The following is a 20,426-nucleotide window of genomic DNA, read 5'->3' on the forward strand; positions in this document are numbered from 1 at the left end:
AAAATTTTTATTTAATATTATAATAACACACACACTAATCGGGGATAATTTAATATTACCTTTCACAAAGCTACAAAGGCTCAGGTACTCCAGAGCGAATTTTAAAAATCTAACTTTTTTTCAAAATATAATACTGTTTTTGCCTAAAACACTTCCAGGCACTCACTGATGAACCTCTGAAAGTTTGACGAAGATCTGTTCAGCCAACTCTGAGAAAATGGCGAAGCAGATGTGGAGAGAAACTCAAGGGTCTTAACCTCAAAGACCACCGGCTGAAAGGTCTATTGAATCGCTTTATTAAAAACATCTATTTACAGAGCAAAACTACTATCTATGTGCACATTATGATAAGAGAGACGAACATGATATCTACCCGACATCATAGCTCGCTCTACTGACAGTCTCAAGAACCAGTCCTTATATTCCTTCACGATCATAAACCTGGGGAAGGGATATTTGCATCGTGAAAATGTGCATATTATTTGAAAATTTGAAAAAATTTGCATAGTATTTGAAAATGTAGAAACATCACCCACAGTTTCAGGAATGCAGAGCATTGTTCATGCAGATTAGACGGGCAGATTAGGCCTTTATGGCCGACATCTCGACGCCACTTAAGAGTCAGAGTTTTATGTCAATGTCCTTCAAAATAATTCATTTGAAAACATTCATTCGATATACATATATGCACGTTTATGTTTACAAGATTTCCTAAATCATATTATCATGTATGCAACATTGTACAGATGAATCAAACATTGGAAAGACTCAATTTCAACACCATGTCTCAAAGCATAATAATGTATATTTATCTAGATCACACTTATGTATAAGAAATAATGACAGTACCTTTATTAAAAACTACACCAAATGGTTTATCATTACTTGGTTTGTTAGAAACCATGGCAAGAGGTGGTGTAACATTGCCTCTGTAAGAGTTACACTTTCCCTCTACTGAGAAATGAATTTAAACAAAAAAAATTGATCAGGGTGCTGGCAATGACTCACCTGCTAACTCTCAATCAAAAACATTGTAAAAAGAAATATCCTGCTTATAATTCCTCCGATACAAACACAGACACACAGACTCTTGTAGTATAGACAATGGCCTTGAACGCAACTCGGGCGATGTACTCTGTCTGGCCTTTAGTGCTACAGGTGGCGCCAAACCTACCTGCGCTCAACAGGCTCCCCGAGCTTTGCTTTGAACTGAAGGATGAGTTACAAAATGAGCAATAGCAAGATTTAAATCACATGGGAATATCCCAGCCTCTATGTCTTTCACAAGGTTCATGCAGGTGTTCTTCATCCTTAACTGCTGGTCTTCTGTTGGTCAGAAGTTGAGGTCGATGCCTGTGGCTTGACACCAACTCCAACCAGGTTGTGAAATAGGAAGTTGATTTGCACCTAGAAAGGCACACGTTTCATGGCTCGGTTTTACTGAAACGCAAAATTGTTCATAATTTGTTCCATTTGTGCAATTATTTGTTAGTATACTTTGTCCTCGTTAACGTTGTGGTTGCATTCTTGAAAACACGACAGTTGTGTATATATGTTGCTTCTGGGACACTCTCATTTTCCCATTGACTTACATGTTAATTTTTCCCCTCCCTCATTGCCCCTAAACACCTCTATTTCTCCCACCCTCATCTTTATGAACCTTTTGTCTATAGTACCTATCCTTAATGTTGTTCATTAGACCACTCAAACACTACAAATATTTGTTTTCTCTTATAGACCTATAATCCTTCTTCTACATATCATCTGGCAGATATTATCTTTGACCCACTCAAACATCGACCCATTCACTTCCATGTTAATTTTCTTCTCACCTCTTTATGAACCTTTTAGCCTTTTGACACTCAAACAATGATTCCCCCTTGGTCTTATGGTACTCTTACTATCAATGATCCTGAGTAGACCACTCAAACATTGATCCTACAAATATTTGTTTATGCGTGGGAAATAATTTCATTCTCTTGCCACTCCCTTCACCATCTAATATATTAACAAAAAAGATGTTTGAGTTTGGTTCTTTATTAAGATATTTTAACTGAGCTAAGATAAAATGGTAAACTTCCCTCAATGTTCTTGTTTGAGCGCCTTCAGTGCCACACACTTTTTGGTCGGCTCTTCCCACCTTTTGTTAAGCTCCGTCCACTTTTTGGTAAGCCCCGCCCACTTTTTGTTAAGCCACGCCCACTTTTTACTAAGCCCCATCCACTTTTTGTTAAGCCCCACCCACTTTTGCTAAGCCCCGCCCACTTTGCTAAGCTCCGCCCACTCCTGCTAAGCCCCACCCACTTTTGCTAAGCCCCACCCACTTTATAAACTCTTCAGCATTGTATCATTTCCAGGTAATACATTACATCATTTTCAGGGAATTCCCATCACATCATTTCCAGTTAAGACACGCCCAGGGAATTTCCACAGGAAATGACACACCCAGTCCTTATAAAAGGCACCGACCACACAGGCTTTTTCAAACACGCTTTCTGCTTCATTTGAGAATGGACTACTATGCCGAAATGGAATGGGATAACTTTGCTATTCCTTGGAGTCCTACTACCTGTGTAGAACTCAACCTTCAGATTGATGAACTGGACTCGAACCTCTTATCAATGGAGGTAAGTTTGTTTATTTATTTATTTATTTATTTATTTATTTAATTATTTATTTAATTATTTATTTTAAAAAAAAATTTTTTTTTTAGATGAGACTCGTGTAAGAGTTAACAAAGTTAATTTTAATATTCATAGAGCTTGATTTATACAAATAAAAATATTGTATTAAATTAATACATTGTTATTTTCTTTCACAGGAAATTGTATCTGAGATACGAAATCAAAATTCTGCTTTTAACACAACTTGGGATGAAGTTATTTTTTTGTTTGAAGACATTTTGAACAACCAAGACCCCCAGAACGAGTTCTACCTTGATGACCCAGCCAAAGAGTTATACCTTGGAGATCCACAAAATCCTGAAAAAGAGTTTTACCATGATGATACTTGTTGTGAGTTATCAAAACAAAACCCACTGAACAAGTTCTACCTTGATGAGCCAGAATACAAGTCATACATTGGAGACCCACAAATTTCTGAAAATTGGGAAAGGGGAGTTCTCCCTGATGGTCCGCAGTTATACTATGTGAGACACATCATAGAAACCCTAAAAAATTGTGAAATGGGAATTCTCCCTGATGGTCCGCAGTTATACTATGTGAGACACATCATAGAAACCCTAAAAAATTGGGCAAGGAGAGTTCTCCCTGATGGTCCGCAGTTATACAATGTGAGACACATCATAGAAACCCTAAAAAATTGTGAAATGGGAATTCTCCCTGATGGTCCGCAGTTATACTATGTGAGACACATCATAGAAACCCTAAAAAATTGGGAAACGGGAATTCTCCCTGATGGTCCGCAGTTATACTATGTGAGACACATCATAGAAACCCTAAAAAATTGGGCAAGGAGAGTTCTCCCTGATGGTCCGCAGTTATACTATGTGAGACACATCATAGAAACCCTAAAAAATTGGGAAAGGGAAGTTTCCCCTGATGGTCCGCAGTTATACTATGTGAGTCTTATCACGGAAACCCCCAATATTTCTGAAAATTGTGGTTCTACCTTGGGGACTTGGAAAGATGGTTATATTTTTGGAGACTCGGAATGGGGGTTTTGTTTTGATGACTCGGAATGTGATACCTATCTTGGAGGCTCAACAGGAATGTGGTTATACCTTGGGAACTTGGAAAGTTGGTTTTATTTTGGAGACTCTACCTGTGGGGTTCCTCTTGGAGACTCTTTGGATTCTAAAGCAATGAACAATGTTCTTTATTTAATGACGCTTGATTTAAGCAATATCAAGAAAGTTCGAGGAAGAAAATGCTGGAAAATTCTTTCTTCCCATTTCTACTTCTTCAAACTTGAAAGCCTTGAAAGACAGAATTGGAGGAAGAGGAAAAAAAAATAAAAAAAAATACGTATTTAAAAAAAAGAAGAAAAGAAAGATTATGTTAGGGTTTGGGTGGGATTTTGAGTGTGAGGGTTAGGGATGGGGTTAGGTTAGGGATGGGGTTGGGTTAGGGTTGGGATTTTGAATGTGAGGGTTAGGGTTGGGGTTGGGTTAGGGATGGGATTGGGTTAGGGTTGGGATTTTGAATGTGAGGGTTAGGGATGGGTTGGGTTAGGGATGGGGTTGGGTTAGGGTTGGGTTAGGGATGGGGTTGGGTTAGGGATGGGGTTGGGTTAGGGATGGGGTTGGGTTAGGGATGGGGTTGGGTTAGGGATGGGGTTGGGTTAGGGATGGGGTTGGGTTAGGGATGGGTTGGGTTAGGGATGGGGTTGGGTTAGGGATGGGTTTGGGTTAGGGATGGGTTTGGGTTAGGGATGGGGTTGGGTTAGGGATGGGGTTGGGTTAGGGTTTGTATATTATTATGACTCACTCACACATACACACACACACAAAAGTTAAGCCCCAACTGGAAAGTTGAGGGATTCTGTGTTTGGGGTTCACAGATTTAAAAACGTATCCCCATTATACACACACAAAAGTTAAGCCCCAACTGAAAAGTTGTGGGATTCTGTGTTTGGGGTTCACAGATTTAAAAACGTATCCCCATTATACACACACAAAAGTTAAGCCCCAACTAAAAAGTTGTGGGATTCTGTGTTTGGGGTTCACAGATTTAAAAACGTATCCCCATTATGCACACACAAAAGTTAAGCCCCAACTAAAAAGTTGTGGGATTCTGTGTTTGGGGTTCACAGATTTAAAAACGTATCCCCATTACATTTTATTTATTTATTTATTATTTTCAAGGGTATTATCTGCTTACTTGTGTTTTTTGTAATTCTTGCGAGTAAAATGAACCCAAGATTTCTTCTCCATTTAAATCATATAATTTGTAGGTCCAAGGGACTGTATCCATTACATCAATGATTTTAAATAATTAACGAGTCCATTTTTGTGTGTAACCTTTCTCAAAATGACTTTTCCATTTGTATATTCTTACAATATCACCAACTTTAAACTTGGGCTTTCTCAAATTAATCTCCTTTTCATATTCTAGTTTTGTAAATGTTTCCGATGGTTTTGATTTTGTTGATGAATGAACTGTATTATTGTAATTATCTACAATATCCTGAATTAAATACACCCATTTTTGAGAACCGAGTTGTGTGAATTTTTTATATAGTCTCTCTTTCAAAGTACGATTAAAACGCTCAATAACAACTGCTTTTCCTTCATTAAAGGTGCTGTATAATTTAATACCCTCCCCTTTAAGAAATTTCATAAATATTTTGTTATAGAACTCTGTTCCCTCATCGGTCCATAACGTTTTTGGTTTCCTTTTATCCCTATCAAATATTAGCTTAAAGGCTAACATTAAAGTATTACCTCTCTTGTTTTTCAACGGAACAACCCAGGCAAATCTACTCCTCAAATCAATAACGGTTAAAGCATACCTGTATCCCCTGTCATTATTCAATTCAATTAAATCAGCGGACCATATGTGGTCGGTGTATTTAGAATAAACTTTCCTTCTTTTAAACTTTGTGATTATAGGTTTGTGTAATTCATTAGCCAAAAGCTCCTCAGTCTTGATGACATCATTGGAGTCTAATAGTTTTTTGAGGGTGAATAACCAAGACCAAGTTTCAATTTGACACTTATCATTTTTTTAACAATAAACCGATCAACTTTCTCTCTCAATGTAGGATTTTGTATCAAAGACAAATTATATAACATTTCTCTGTCTGCTTCATGTTTTTCATCCAATGTAGTGGTTTTCCCATAAGCAATATCATGCTTCATACACACTTCATCAACCCTATTTATAGGTTTAGACCAAGGTTTAGGATTGTCAGCCTCATCTAATCTTTTATCTAGGTTTGTTCCAGGACCACAGAACGAATATCCAGGTAGATGTAGTTCCCCAGGAATTCCAGTTGTTGTAAATTTACTTCCTGACAGAAACCTTTGTATGTCTCCTCCTCTTTTAGGAGAGATGAATTGGCACTTTTTAGAGCCACACACTTGACATATTCCTTTTTGATAAACTCTATTATTTTTAGCTTTAACATAAGAGATATTTTTAGATTTAGTTTTCTTTTTACATTTGAGACAATAACTCATATTTATTTATTAGAAAAATTCCGACAGAGGATCAAAACCTTTTTGGTTTTCAACATATACATTTCTATCTTAATTTTTAAAACATAAAGAATCCTAAGGAATGCCTTCACTCTCTCCTCCATTTATTTACAAATAAAACTAACTAAAGTCAATAACACCAACATCATCAACCACATAATCTTTTCCTTCTTCTTCTTCTTCACCACTTTCTCGTTTAAATCTCCTCCCTGAAAGTGAAGACATTGACGTCGTTATTCTTGAAAATAATATTTTCATTAGACTTTTCATTTCTTTATTTTCCTCCTCAGTGCGTTGAGTTTGATTTATTTGCTGTAATACCTTCAATCTTTTACGAATCTCACTGATTTCCATCTTTTTATATTTTTCCTCCCTCTCTCTTTGCTCCCTTTCCTCCCTCTCTTCCTTCTCTCTTTTCTCCCTTTCCTCCTTCTCCCTTTCCTCCCTCTCTCTTTTCTCCCTTTCCTCCCTCTCCTTTTTCTCCCTCTCCTCCTTCTCCTTTTTCTCCCTCTCCTCCCTCTCCTTTTTCTCCCTTTCCTCCTTCTCCTTTTTCTCCCTTTCCTCCTTCTTCTTTTTCTCCCTTTCCTCCTTCTCCTCCTTCTCTCTTTCCTCCTTCTCTTCTTCAACTCCTTCCTCATCCCTTGCTACCCTTGAGCTTGAGCCCCAAAGAATATTATACATATACTCATCTGGATTTTGAGATATTCTTGTATCTATAATTATTTTTCTCATAATAGGATACCAATAAGATTTGTTGACGATTTCTAAAAGAGTTTTATATTTCATAACTTTGAGAAGTTCATTTTTATTTAATATTTTAAACAAGTCTCTATTTGTGGGTTTAACAATATCAGTATAAGGCCAGTTTTTAATGACAAAATTCCCATGTATATGCTCCAAATCATAAGGTATGTAATACCGAGCACCCTTTTCTTGTAGGTATCCCTGAATACAAAAATTATAATTCTCTTGTAGTCTTCTTCCTGCCATTTATGTATCAGAAATATATGTGAGATTAATATTATGACAGGTAATACCACCCCATCTTCCCACTACCAAATTGGTTTGTATTCCTCGGCTTTCTATCCTTATCTCATTACCTTCCTTCTTTGTCATGCTAACCATCGCTATACTATCATATATTTTTCTTTTCTTAAAACCATGTATTTGTTGTTTATTAATTGTACTTCCACATAAATCCTTATCCTCACCAAGTGGATAATATTCTTCTTTATGAGACTGATTAAAATCATGTAGGTCTTCTATGTTTATTGAAAAAGACCAATTATACCCTAAATCAGGCATATCATACCCCCATTTATTAATTCGCATATTAACTATATGTCCTTCTTTATAAAATTCAATTGTAAGCAGGTAGTTAAATTCAATGAGGAAAGGTGTATGGTCAGTATAACCAGGTGTTGTGGTTGTAAATTTTACTTGTTTAACAAAATGTGCTGTTTTCTTTAAAAATATATATTGTGATAAATCACTTAATCTAATTAAGTCATTCGCATCTGTAGGGTTTGGATAATTGATTAATTTATAAGTATTCTTCATATTAATATTTTTACTTACACTATATTTTTGTCGTTCAGCCTGTGCCTTTGTATAATAATTTGATAAATCAATATCCTGAGAGGATTTTCCAAAGATAGAACCATCTTTTCCAACATAAGTCATTTATATTAGATTAAAAATGATATCATAAAAATTTTCATTATTGTTGAGTTGAAATAATACATATAAACATAATTGACCACAACATGTAGAATTAATTTCTTGAACTTGAAATGTTTGATAAACACCATTCTGTAAGAATTGTATTACTTCAACAGGTGGTGGCATACCATAACTATCAAAATAATATTTATCCTGACTATTATGAATACAAACCCAATGAGAACCATTCTGTGTGTCTAAATTCATAATAATATTCTTTGTATTCTTATTTATATGTATTAATTCATCTCTCATACAAATAACCACATTATCAAGTTTTAGTGTTTTACAATACTTAGCTAGTTCTATATTTGACGTTGTATTCTTTCCAAATTGTTTAAACCATTTATCCATTTATTTATGAGAAAGATACAATCCATTACCCCATTTAGTTAGTTTAACACCCGCTTGAGCGATAGAGGAAAGCATTTCTCCAACCAACAATCTAGCTTTATCAGGTAGACTTTCAAGTTTTTGAGCAAAATCTACAATTACACCACTTCCACTAATTTGTTTCTCCAACTCCTTGTTATGTCTTTCCAATTCTTTTTGAGCTTTTAGTTGTGCCTTCCTTTCGTTAGCAGTTTTTACCGCTGCTGAAATACCACCAGTCAATGCTCCCGCCGCACTTAAACCAGCAAATAAAGGAATTAGAAACGGGAGAAATCCTCCTCTTGACTCGTCTATTGAATATTTCTTTAACATAGGTTTCGTCATTTTAATTTTAAGTGAACCAGTATCATTTAGTGTTTTTACTTGTGTGTGTGTGAGTAAAACATCAATTCTTACAGCTCCTTTTCTTTGAATTGTATTAACATTAATAATACAAGGCTTTTGATTTTGAATACAAGATGTTAATTTATTAAGATTGATTTGATTAACATATACCCCAACCATTTATTTATGAGAAAAAACCTATGTGATATTAATCATAACACCATTATCTGTATTAATCTGTAATTCTGTTTCCTCCAAAAGCAAACAATATGCATTAACCTCTTCACTCTCCCCTCTTTCAATGTATAGAGAAGTATCCACTCGATTAGACTTTATAGTTTCCTTTTGAGAACTCAGGTCAATTGCGTAGATTGTATAAAGTTTTTGAAACGCAACCATATCCAAAATAGGATCATTATTACCATTACTTTCACACACCTTTTGGTAGGACTTGTAGGCTTCCGCATAATCATTTTTTTCCCAATCAATTTCCAATCTATCTCGCGGATAAAATGTGCCATCAAGAGAAACCCGAAGTTGTTTCACCTTAGCATTATCACTCAGCGCATTATTCTTATCAGTGCCTTTATCTCCATCTGGTTTCTTAAAAATGAGCCATAGGTATCGTGGCTTTCCTTGAAGAACACCTAAATTCCAAGTGTAGGTAGTGTGTTCCAGTTTAACGTGTTGACATCTTCTTTTAAGGTATGATACATTTAGTGGTTTCTTTGAGTTAAGTCTTCTATTTAACATCTCCTCCGTTTTAAGATTAGGAGTATATTCACTAATATACCAACACAAATCATTAATAACAAATTTATTATTATCACCAAAAGCATTTTGAGCCCCAAAAAGCAATCTATTTACATTATCATTCCTTTGTAGTTGAAATCTAATTTTAAGCCCATACAAAACTTTATCATAATCACAAAATCCAAATATACCTTTAAGAGGTACTGCTACGGTAAAACTATTCTCTGCTTTTGTTTCATCATTATACATTGACTTCCTTTGACTATAACCGGGGTCAGCATTTGTTCCCGTTGACATATCAGGAATAAAACCTTCAACAGCTCCCTTACCCATTCTATCACGAAACGAATATAGTGTAAATTTCATCATTTCAGATGTAGCAGAGACATAATCAACCGCTTCAACCTCTTGTGTTCCAATATACAGGCGGACACTGTCAAACATTTTCCAGAAGAAATCATTTACGAGTGTAGCATTAGTATTATTCGCAGCCTTAGTGAATTTAAATTTACACAACAAGAAACTATCAGCTATATTCAAGTAAGTTTGTTGATTATTTATTTCAAAACTTTTTGTTCCGTTTGAATTCCAGTCTGTTCCTGTTATAGCATTTACCTTAAAATAGTCTTCCTTTTTAGTGGAGTTTGAAATGATAATCGTATCATCCAAATCATAGATACTATCAATCGCTTCCATACTTGTATTTATATAGCATTAAAATTGTTGAAACCCTGACCCAAGTATTTTAATGATTTTTTGTCGTTCTTGTGAAGATAGTTGAGTTTTACCTTTTTTTATTTCTTTGATTGCTTGTAATTTATGAGACTCCTTTTGAGCATCTTTTATACTCTTTATAGCACCCGCAACTGAACCCACGGCAGAAGCAGTTGAACCAATTAGGTCTTTATGTTTTAGGATGGTTGAACCAATACCCATTAGAGTATCAATTATCCCATCTCCTTTATTTCGAAATTGATGACCTACACCTCGTTGTCTCTTAGGTTTATAGTATCCTCTCCCAAGAAACATACCTTCACCCTTATAGTATGGTGAAGGGTACATGCCCTCCCCTGTAATTATTTTATATTTTCCCAACTCGTGTTTTCTCACAATAACCATTATTTATTTATTGAAAAACTTCACGGAGGTGAATTCTGATGGATATAATTTCATCATTAAAGGATATCATACGATTATCTTGGTCGGTTATCCTAAAATTTACTCTGTATATGGTTTTTCCTGACACAGGTAAATAGACAAGATTTTTTGGTTCCATATTAAATTTATAACCAATCGGGGTTGAGTATGCACTAAATGAAAATATTGTATTTGTTCTTATTCCATCGTTATAAGCACCATCAATCAAATCACAATGAATTAATACTGAATTTATACCGGAGGATATTTGGATAACATTATCACTGTAAAGCGTCCCGTTAGTTTCAATCTTTTTTGAAGAGAAACCTTTCCTTAAATCTTTCCTCTTCTCCAATGGCTTGATCTCTGATCATCAATTTGGTTTCAGACCAGGTCACTCTACTCTGGACATGCTGCTTCTGCTGTCTCAACAATGGATGGAGGTCCTCAATGCCAAACAGGAAATTAGAGCTGTCTCCCTCGACATTTCACGTGCCTTCGACACGGTCTGGCACCCCGCTCTGCTCACCAAACTCTCCTCCTTTGGTATCCATGGAAATCTCCACGCATGGCTGGCGGACTTCCTCTCTAGTCGTCGTCAACGTGTGGCCCTGAATGGGTTTCTCTCATCTCCTCTTCCTGTTCAGGCTGGAGTTCCCCAAGGCAGTGTTCTGGGCCCCGTGCTTTTTCTGGTCTTCATCAATGATCTCTCTGACTCTCTCGAAAATCCTCTCTATCTCTTTGCTGATGACTCCACTCTCTGCCGCTCCATTCCTCTTCCCTCAGATCGGCAGTCTGCTGCCTCCTCACTCTCTGAAGACCTGGACAAAATCACAGACTGGTCAAACAAGTGGAACATGTCTTTCAATCCTGACAAATCTCACACTCTTACTATGTCTCTCCGAAAAGATCGACTGGACAACCCTCCCATCTACTTTCTCAACAATCCTCTCCAAGAAGTTCTGTCGCTCAAGATTTTGGGTCTCACTATCTGCCATGATCTTTCTTGGGAAAACCACATTTCCAAGCTGGCCTCCAAAGCCAGTCGCCGACTGGGCATCCTCCGTCGTGCGAAGTCCTTCCTCGGCACACCTGAGCTCCTCACCACATACAAGGCTTTCATCCGCAGCTCAATGGAATACTGTTCTCCCCTATGGGCCGGTGCTCCTGCCTCACACCTAGCTCGGCTTCACGCTGTTGAAACCAAAGCTTTCAGAATTATTGGAATCTCCCGCGATGAAGCTATCTCTGAGGGCCTTTCACTCACTCACCGCAGGCAGGTAGGTGGTCTTTCTGTCTTCTACCGACTCCTCTCCGGCCTTGCACCCCCAGCTCTCTCTGTGCTCTGTCCCCCAAATATTCCTACAGGTCGCACAAGATCTGCCAGCAACCCTCTGATGGTTAAACTGCCGAAATCTCGGCTCTCCGCTCACCTTCACTCTTTCATTCCTCTTTTCTCCCGCCTCTGGAACAAACTCCCTCACTCCCTTCAATCCCACTCCTCCCTCCAGGTCTTTAAAACAGCTGTTCACCACCATCTCTTATCTTCCCCCATCCAAAACCTTGATCTTTTCTACCCCCGCTAATTCACCCCAGATCCACCTTGTTTGAAATTCCAACTTCTTTCCTGGAAGTCCTGGCAGTGTCCATATGTTTTATACCTCTCCCACTGCCCCCTTCCCACGCCCCCCCCCCCCCCAAAGCCCTCGCCCTCTCTCAGATCTCTCGATGTCTCCATGTCTCTCGGTCCCTGCTCTCAAATGTTGTGTTTGTGTCCTTCCCCCTCTCTCCCCATCTTGTCTACCGCTCCCTATGTTATATGTTTTATGTGTCGGTTTGTCTTTCTGTGTGATTAATGTTCGCTCTTTCACGAGCCTCGATATTGTATACAAAAAAAAAAAAAAAAAAAAAAAAAAAAAAACCCAATAGCTCTCTGAACGAATTTTCAATCGTGAAATCAACTTTATAATTATTTTTAAGCTTAATCGTTGATTTTGAAGTGTGTTTTTGAATATCTATTACCATATTTTTGGTTCATCACCTTTTTCTTTCATAAGGCGAGAGACTTCTGAAGATATTTGAGAAATCTCGTAAGCTCCGGGTGAAACGGTTATAGTTTTATATCCACTTCCTGGATTATAACTAAACTTGTTGTTTTTCTCTGTGATATTAAAAAGGGTATTGTAAGTTTCCATTGACAACAAAGAAGCCTCATATTCTTTTGTGGGGTCAAGTTGTAGTGGGTAAGGGAATGAAGCTGTGTAATCACTCGTTGTGAAATTAAAACGAAGAATTGTGCTTCTCATCTTATTTAATATCTAATAAAATATCTTTGTATTGACATTTATGAATTATTTTCATGTTCATCAACTGATCTAAAATGGCTGAGGATTCATTAAAACAATTGTTGTTTCCAGCCTTCTTACTACCTAACAACAATAATAGCCTATTAACTAATTGTGATGGGTCATTTGGAAGAAAACTAACACCTGAACCAAGCTTACTTAAAGCATCAATAATATGTTTCTCCTTCTCATTCTTCTTACTTTTACCAGCAACAGAAACTCCATAATCAAGTGCATTTAGCAACTCAATATATACCCTATCTTCCTCTCTTTCCATATCAAGTGGTTCCTCAAAATATTTTGAACCGCTGAATCCAGGGTTTGTTAGAAGAAACATTAATCTTGGAGTTAATTTAACATTTGGTTGAGTAGAACTCAAGAACATCAATTCATCATTAAATATCAATACCTTTTCTTCCACAAGATGAAACACTGCTGGTTCTTCTGTTGGAATGAGACCTGCTCTGGTTTTTGAATCTGCCAAATATTCATTGTTTTGAAGAGCTTCCACTACATAATTAGGGGGTTGATTTACCTCCTCAAGTTTCTGAAATAATTCTTCATCATTATATTCTAATTTTCCAAGTTCTTGTTTTGTTATCTGACTAAAATCTTTGAGCATTTGAAGTTTTTTCAGAGTAAATTCTACCGTGGGAACTGTAGGGTGTTGAGTTTTTAAAAGCGGTTTAAAAAATTTCTTTTGTTTTCTTTCAAAGGCTTCTTCACCAGTTAGTTTCTGTCTCCGTTTCTTCTTTATCTCTTCCTGTTGTTTTACAACTTTTGAAACCAACTCTTGATGTTCTTTAAACTTTCTTGCTCTTTCTTCGGTATTCATTTTCTGTATTTATTTATTGAAAAATATCATTTAATGAATTGTAAAGGTCAATGGGAAAATTTTCCTTTTCTTCATCATTATAGTAAATGTGTTGAAATAAATCCTTTTCTTTAAATATTTCATCAAATTCTTTATTGGTATTAATATGAGTTGTTATTTCTTCTTCACTAATACTTGTATCTCTGCTTTTCATACGTTTGCGTTGAGTCTCCTCATCGATATCAAAACCGAATGATAAAATCTTAACTCCATCACCACACAAATGTTTAATAATTTGTCTCATTCCTTCAGGATTAGTTTCTAAAATCCCAAGACCAATAGATTTCACTTTATTTAACTCACTCTTACAATGTGAATATTTTGTAGAACCAAGAGAGACCTCCTCAAATATTTGACCTTCGTTCCTCAATCGCATATGTTCCTCCATTGAAATGTAGAAATAATCTTTCCCTTCTACTTCTCCTGGTCGCTTTGCTCTGGTTGTAGTACTCACAAAACGAATCATAGGGTGTTTTAAAAAAAACTTACAATCTTTTCATTTTTACTATTCAAGAGTTTAGATTTATGAAAGTTCTTTCCTGAAGCAGATTTACCCACAAGATTTATAATAATGGTTATCATTTATATATGTAATTATGTTTAAAATAAAAATACATCCTTTAATATCTCATCTTGTTTCACAACAATATATTTATATTTTCCAATCGTGTGTTTCATATAATTTTCAAATTCTTTTTTACTACATAACGTAGAGCAATTATCTCTCCAAAAATTATTTACATCTATTGAATTTAACTTAAATAAAATAAAAGTATTGGCATTGTTTCTTATTGAGCGTCGAGGGAGTTGAAAATATGACTGACTAAGATAAATACAATTACAAGAAGAATGTCTCCCTCTTGTATAGTAGCTGTCCATTACTGTTTGGTTTCTCTCATTAACACAATCATCAAAGATGACGAGGTTCTTTTTTGATTTATCTAAATCTTGAGGTGAAGGTATATCATCCGTATTATCACTGAGAATACAAGTTATGGGTTTTGGTTTCGATTTTGATTTCTGTGTATCACAAAATAATTGTATTATATCTTCAATATTATAATCATTTAGTTTGTTTTGAAGTTTAAATAAACCGATAATGTCTTCCTTTTTAAGACCTGCATTAAAACCCTGTGAGAGTAGTTGATACTCGGGTTGAAAACTAGACTTTGTAAAAATTATTAAATTATCATAATCTAAAAAATTAGGACCAAGGAGCATCTTTAAAAGTAAACAGGTTTTTCCACATCCGCTTGAACCAACTATTAGACATCTCAATGAATTTGGAATGTTTTTATGGTTATTAAATTTTATCTTATTTTCCCAAACGGGTAAAAAATCATTCATTTATATATTTGAAAAACAAGTCATCTAACCTTTTTTGAGCTATTTTAGAAACTCTATATTTTATCCTGAGTTCGGGTTTAATTTCAAAATAATTCATTATTTTATTTATATAGTATCTTGTATTAACATTTCCATTAAAATTATTTTGAATAATAAATATTATTAAACCCTTATACATTTCCTCAATACAAATAGTCTCTTCCCTTGAAAGAAATGGTGTATTATCATCACAATACTTAACATTCATCTCTCTTATTAATCTTGTAAAGTAATTCATTTTTGGTTCTAATTTAAAAGAGTTATATATTTTTATATATTTTTTATTATCATTAATTAAAATTAAATCACAGAAAATACATTGTTTATATGAACCCTCATTATTAAGCCCTATTCTATCACAAGCCGGACAATTCTCTAATTTATCATATGGAGAGTCTGGAAATTCTAAATATCCTTCAAAACTTATCATATTTATATGGTAAATTTTTACTTAAACTAAACGCAAGTTTATTCATTAATAAATACAATGTTTCAAAGCACAAAAGACAAATTTCAATCAATCTCTACTTCGGTGGAAGATATAGAAAAATATGTCAAAGATGTTAAATTGAACAAAGATAAATATGGACATTTTTGGGTAAAACCAGTTATGGAAAATAACATGAGCCCCTCTATTTCATTTAAAGGAAGAGCTCTAACTATACCTGGAAAGACATCCATTAAAGTAAATCTAACAAAAGTTTCTCCTCTACTCCTGGCAATTTATTCAAAGCTTGAAAAAGTGATCGATCGCGATACTTTGAAAAAGAATGATAAGACCATCAACAATACTCATGGAGAAATTTGTATTTACTTTAATAATCCAAAGGGTGTAGATCTAAGTAAAATGAATGATGTTAATATTTCTGGTGAAAAGTCATTTCGTTCTATGATAGTTAGAGATTATTTAAAGTTAACTTTTGATATTAAAAATGTAGAGATTGAATCTGTTAATGAAAGAAAGTATATAGATATTGATGGGAATATTTTTCCTGCTAATTAAATATGAGTCATTACAGCAGTGAAGATTTTACTATTTTATTGAACTCGGACGATAGTGATGATAGTATTTCATTGAACTCGGACGATGGTGATGATAGTATTTCATTGAACTCAGATGATAGTTATGATACAAATAGTTTGTGCTCAAATGATAGTTATGACTATGAGAGTAGCTTTATTGATGACTCTGAGTATGATTCTGAGTATTCATGTGATAGTTATGACTCAGATGATTCTGAGTGAAAAAGTGTTTTAGTTTAAGTATAGTTTCATATATAAAAAGCCTGTAAAAAGGCACTTTCTTCTATAAGTGTTTTACTTTAAGCACAGTTTCATCTTTTTAAAAGCCTCTAAAAAGGTGTTTTACTTTAAGTATAATTTTGCTATATAAATATGATCAAAGCAACGTATTGCGACGTTTGTGAACAAGAATATAAACAATACAAAAGACACCTTAAAACTAAAAAACACACATTTAATCTACTTCACCTACTAACTCCTATTCAGAAGGAAACAAAACACTGTTCTGCCTGTAATAAAAATATCCTCAAGAAAGGCTTCAAAATACATCTTAAAACAAATCAACATTTATCAAATTTTATCACAACTAAAAACTCTGATGGTGCATTCAAAGGACATATTAAAATAAGAGTCTTTAACTTCAAACCTCCTGAACCAGAGTCTATAGTTGATGCTGTAGAAATAGTTAAACCTGCTGTTCAAACGTTGATTGAAAAAACACTAAAATAAATGAAACCACTTAAATTTTATATGGGAGTAAAATTAGAAATGACAAAGGACGAAGGAGTTATAGATGCACCATACATGAGAACTGAGCCACACTTTATATCTTCATATCAAGATTTTAAAACATCAGGAGTCTATGATGAACTTATTAAACAAGAGCAAGATGTGGATAATTCAATCGTAGGAAGTGGATTCAATATAGGAAAAATTATTTACATAGACATTCATATTCTTAAATCAGATCCTCTAAAAGCTTCTTCTTACATTGATTTACCCATTGTTATCAAAAATAGAAAAGCAGTTATCAATATCAAAAATAAAGACAATAAATGTTTTCTCTGGTCTATTCTAGCACACTTACATCCTCCACATTTTCATGATGAAAGAGTATCTCATTATAAAAAATATGAGAATACATTAAATACGAAAGATCTAAAGTTTCCGATGACTTTAAATTTAAAAAAAAAAAAAAAAAAAAAAAAAAACTTTTCCGATGACTTTAAATGATATTCCTAAATTTGAAAAGTTGAATAATTTATCAGTTAATGTTTATGGTCTAACAGAAACAAACAACATTCAGGTTTTAAAGCTTTCTGACAATTGTAAACAAACTCATATTAATCTTCTATATTTTAATTCAGACGAAAATTCACATTATACATACATCAAAGATATTACAAAATTAATAAAACCACAAGTATGTAAAAGAACAAATAAAATATATATTTGTATGCGTTGTCTTAACTTCTTCCATACACAAGAAAGATTAGATAAACATTCAAATTATTGTGGTGAACATAAATCAACGGTAATCAACATGCCTAAAAAAGGCTCAAAGATCACATTCAAAGATGAAAAGAAAACAATAAAACATCCATTTGTTATATATGCTGATTTTGAAAGTATTTTAGAAAAAATTGATACTGCTTCTCCAGATCCAAAAGAATCATACACAAATAAATATCAAAAACATACTCCTTGTGGTTTTTGTTATTATATCAAATCATCCGTTGGTGATAAATATAACAAGTTAGAGATGTATAGAGGCTCAAATACCCCAGAGGAGTTTGTGAAACGACTAGAAAAAGACTGTGTTCGATTAACCAAGATAATGAGAGAAACCAATAAACCAATGTCCTTAACAAGTAAAGAAAAAAGGGAATTTATAAAAAACAATGTCTGTCATATTTGTGAGGAGAAAATTGGTAAAGGTCTAAAGGTTAGAGACCATTGTCATCTCACTGGTAAATATAGAGGTCCGGCTCATCAAAGTTGTAATATTAATTATCAACTCCCCTCTTTCATTCCTGTCTTTCTTCATAACAACGCTCATTATGATACACATCTATTTATCAAGGAACTCTCAAAGACTTCTGGAAGTATCTCAGCAATTCCAAACACGGATCAGAAATACATTTCATTCACAAAAACAATTCACACATCTCCTATTACTCATATCAGATTTCTTGATACATTTAAATTCATGGCAAGTCCATTGGCTAACTTGGTTCAAAATCTAAAAGAGTTTCCATGTCTTTCAGAGTATTTTTTAGATAAAGATTTTCTAACACAAAAGGGAATTTACCCCTATGACTATATGGACTCATTTGAGAGATTCAATGAAACACAACTTCCTTTAAAAGAAAATTTCTATAACAAATTAAATAATAGTCATATATCTGATAAAGATTATGTACACGCACAAAATGTTTGGAAAAAATATAACATTAAGAATCTTGGTGAGTATCACGATTTGTACCTCAAAACTGATGTGCTTTTGTTGGCTGATGTTTTTGAGGCTTTCAGAACAATCTGTCATTCTGGATATGGATTGGATCCTGCTCACTATTACACTGCTCCTGGATTGGCATGGAGCGCGATGTTAAAAATGACAAAACAAGTTTTGGATTTGATAACCGATGTTGATATGCTTTTGATGATTGAAAAGGCAAAGAGAGGAGGAATTTCACAAGTCTGTTCAAAGAGATATGCTAAAGCAAATAACAAGTACATTCCAAATTATGATCCATCGGTAGAGAGCTCCTACTTGATGTATTATGATGCGAACAACCTGTATGGCTGGGCAATGTCTCAGGCTCTTCCTTATGGAAAACTTAGATGAGTAAAGGAAAAAGATTACAAAAAGGTTTTACAAGATGTATGTATCTCTACACAAAAAGAATTGGATGATTCAAAGGTTGGTTATTATTTTGAGGTCGATTTGAAATATCCAGAGGAACTTCATAACCTACACAAAGATCTCCCATTTGCTTGTGAAAAGGAAAGTCCAAAGAAGGAGTGGTTAAGTGATTATCAACAATCATTTAATATAGGTGAATCAACAGAAAAATTACTTACTACATTATATAACAAGAAAAATTATGTTCTACACCAAAGAAATTTGCGACAATATTTATCAAAAGGTCTAAGAATAGAGAAGATCCATAGGGTTCTAAAGTTCAATCAAAGTCATTGGTTAAAGGGGTACAATGATTTTAATACACAAAGAAGAACAGAGTCAAAAACAGATTTTGAGAAAGACTTTTATAAATTGATGAATAATGCGGTCTTTGGTAAGACCATGGAAAATGTGAGGAAAAGACAAAATATCAGACTATCAACATCTTGGAAACAAGCATCAAAATTAATTAATAGACCGAGTTTTACTAGAGCTGAGGTCTTTACTGAGAACTTTTGTGCGATCCATTTGATTAAAGAGAGTATTGAAATGGACAAACCTATTTATATTGGAACATCAATTCTTGATTTATCAAAGTCATTAATGTATGATTACTTTTATAATAACTTGAGGAAGAAATATCAAAATGATGTTAATCTACTTTATATGGATACAGATAGTTTTATTTTGCAAATTAATACTGATGATGTTTATTCAGACATGAAAAAGGACATTAATATCTATGACACTAGTAATTACAGTCCAGAGAGTGAGTTGTTCTCTTCTAAAAATAAAAAGGTGATTGGAAAGTTTAAGGATGAATTAGGGGGAAATGTCATGAGTGAATTTGTGGGATTGAGGTCTAAGGCTTATGCTTATAAATACATTGTGAATAACGTTGAAAAGACTGATAAGAAGTTAAAAGGTGTAAAGAAAAATGTTATTAAAGAAACAATAAACTTTAAGGATTATTATAACTGTTTAACAACAAAGAAAGAAGAGTTTAGAAAGATTAATGGAATAAGAAGTTATAAACATAAATTATATTCAGAAGAGATGAATAAGAAAGCATTGGGGGCTTTTGATGATAAGAGGTTTATTTTAGAAAATGGAATTGATAGTCTCCCTTATGTTTATATAAGTATATAAGTGATAAGTTAAAAAGGGGGGTTAGGGATTTTAACGGGCTACCGCCGCCTTTTTTACTATAATATAAATGATAGAACCAAGTACCAACCAGACTAAAGAGTGGAGGTGTAATCAACCTTGGTATATAAATGGTAAACATAACGAATGTGAAAAATATCAAATAGGTATAATTGAAAAGACAACTGGTAAAACAATTTACAAAACAAATAAGAGAATTAATTTAAATACCGGTGAATTGGGTAAAAAAGATGGAAA

The 20,426-nt window shown here is 34.2% G+C and overlaps 1 protein-coding gene across 6 annotated transcripts in view; it reads right to left on the reverse strand.

Moving 5' to 3' along the window:
• Positions 1-273: 273 nt before the first annotated feature.
• The window catches only part of LOC137413345 (phosphatidylinositol 4,5-bisphosphate 3-kinase catalytic subunit gamma isoform-like), a 174,278-nt gene continuing 154,125 nt past the window's right edge, over positions 274-20,426 (reverse strand). For all 6 annotated transcript variants that reach the window (XM_068098736.2, XM_078767603.1, XM_068098739.2 and 3 more), the window contains one exon: positions 274-1,407. In XM_068098736.2, the coding sequence (XP_067954837.1) occupies positions 1,312-1,407 (96 nt within the window). In that variant the 3' untranslated portion in view covers positions 274-1,311. The remainder of the gene's footprint in view (positions 1,408-20,426) is intronic.

This window comes from Myxine glutinosa, chromosome 1 (assembly GCF_964187855.1).
Source record: "Myxine glutinosa chromosome 1, kmMyxGlut1.1, whole genome shotgun sequence".
Classification (NCBI taxonomy): domain Eukaryota; kingdom Metazoa; phylum Chordata; class Myxini; order Myxiniformes; family Myxinidae; genus Myxine; species Myxine glutinosa.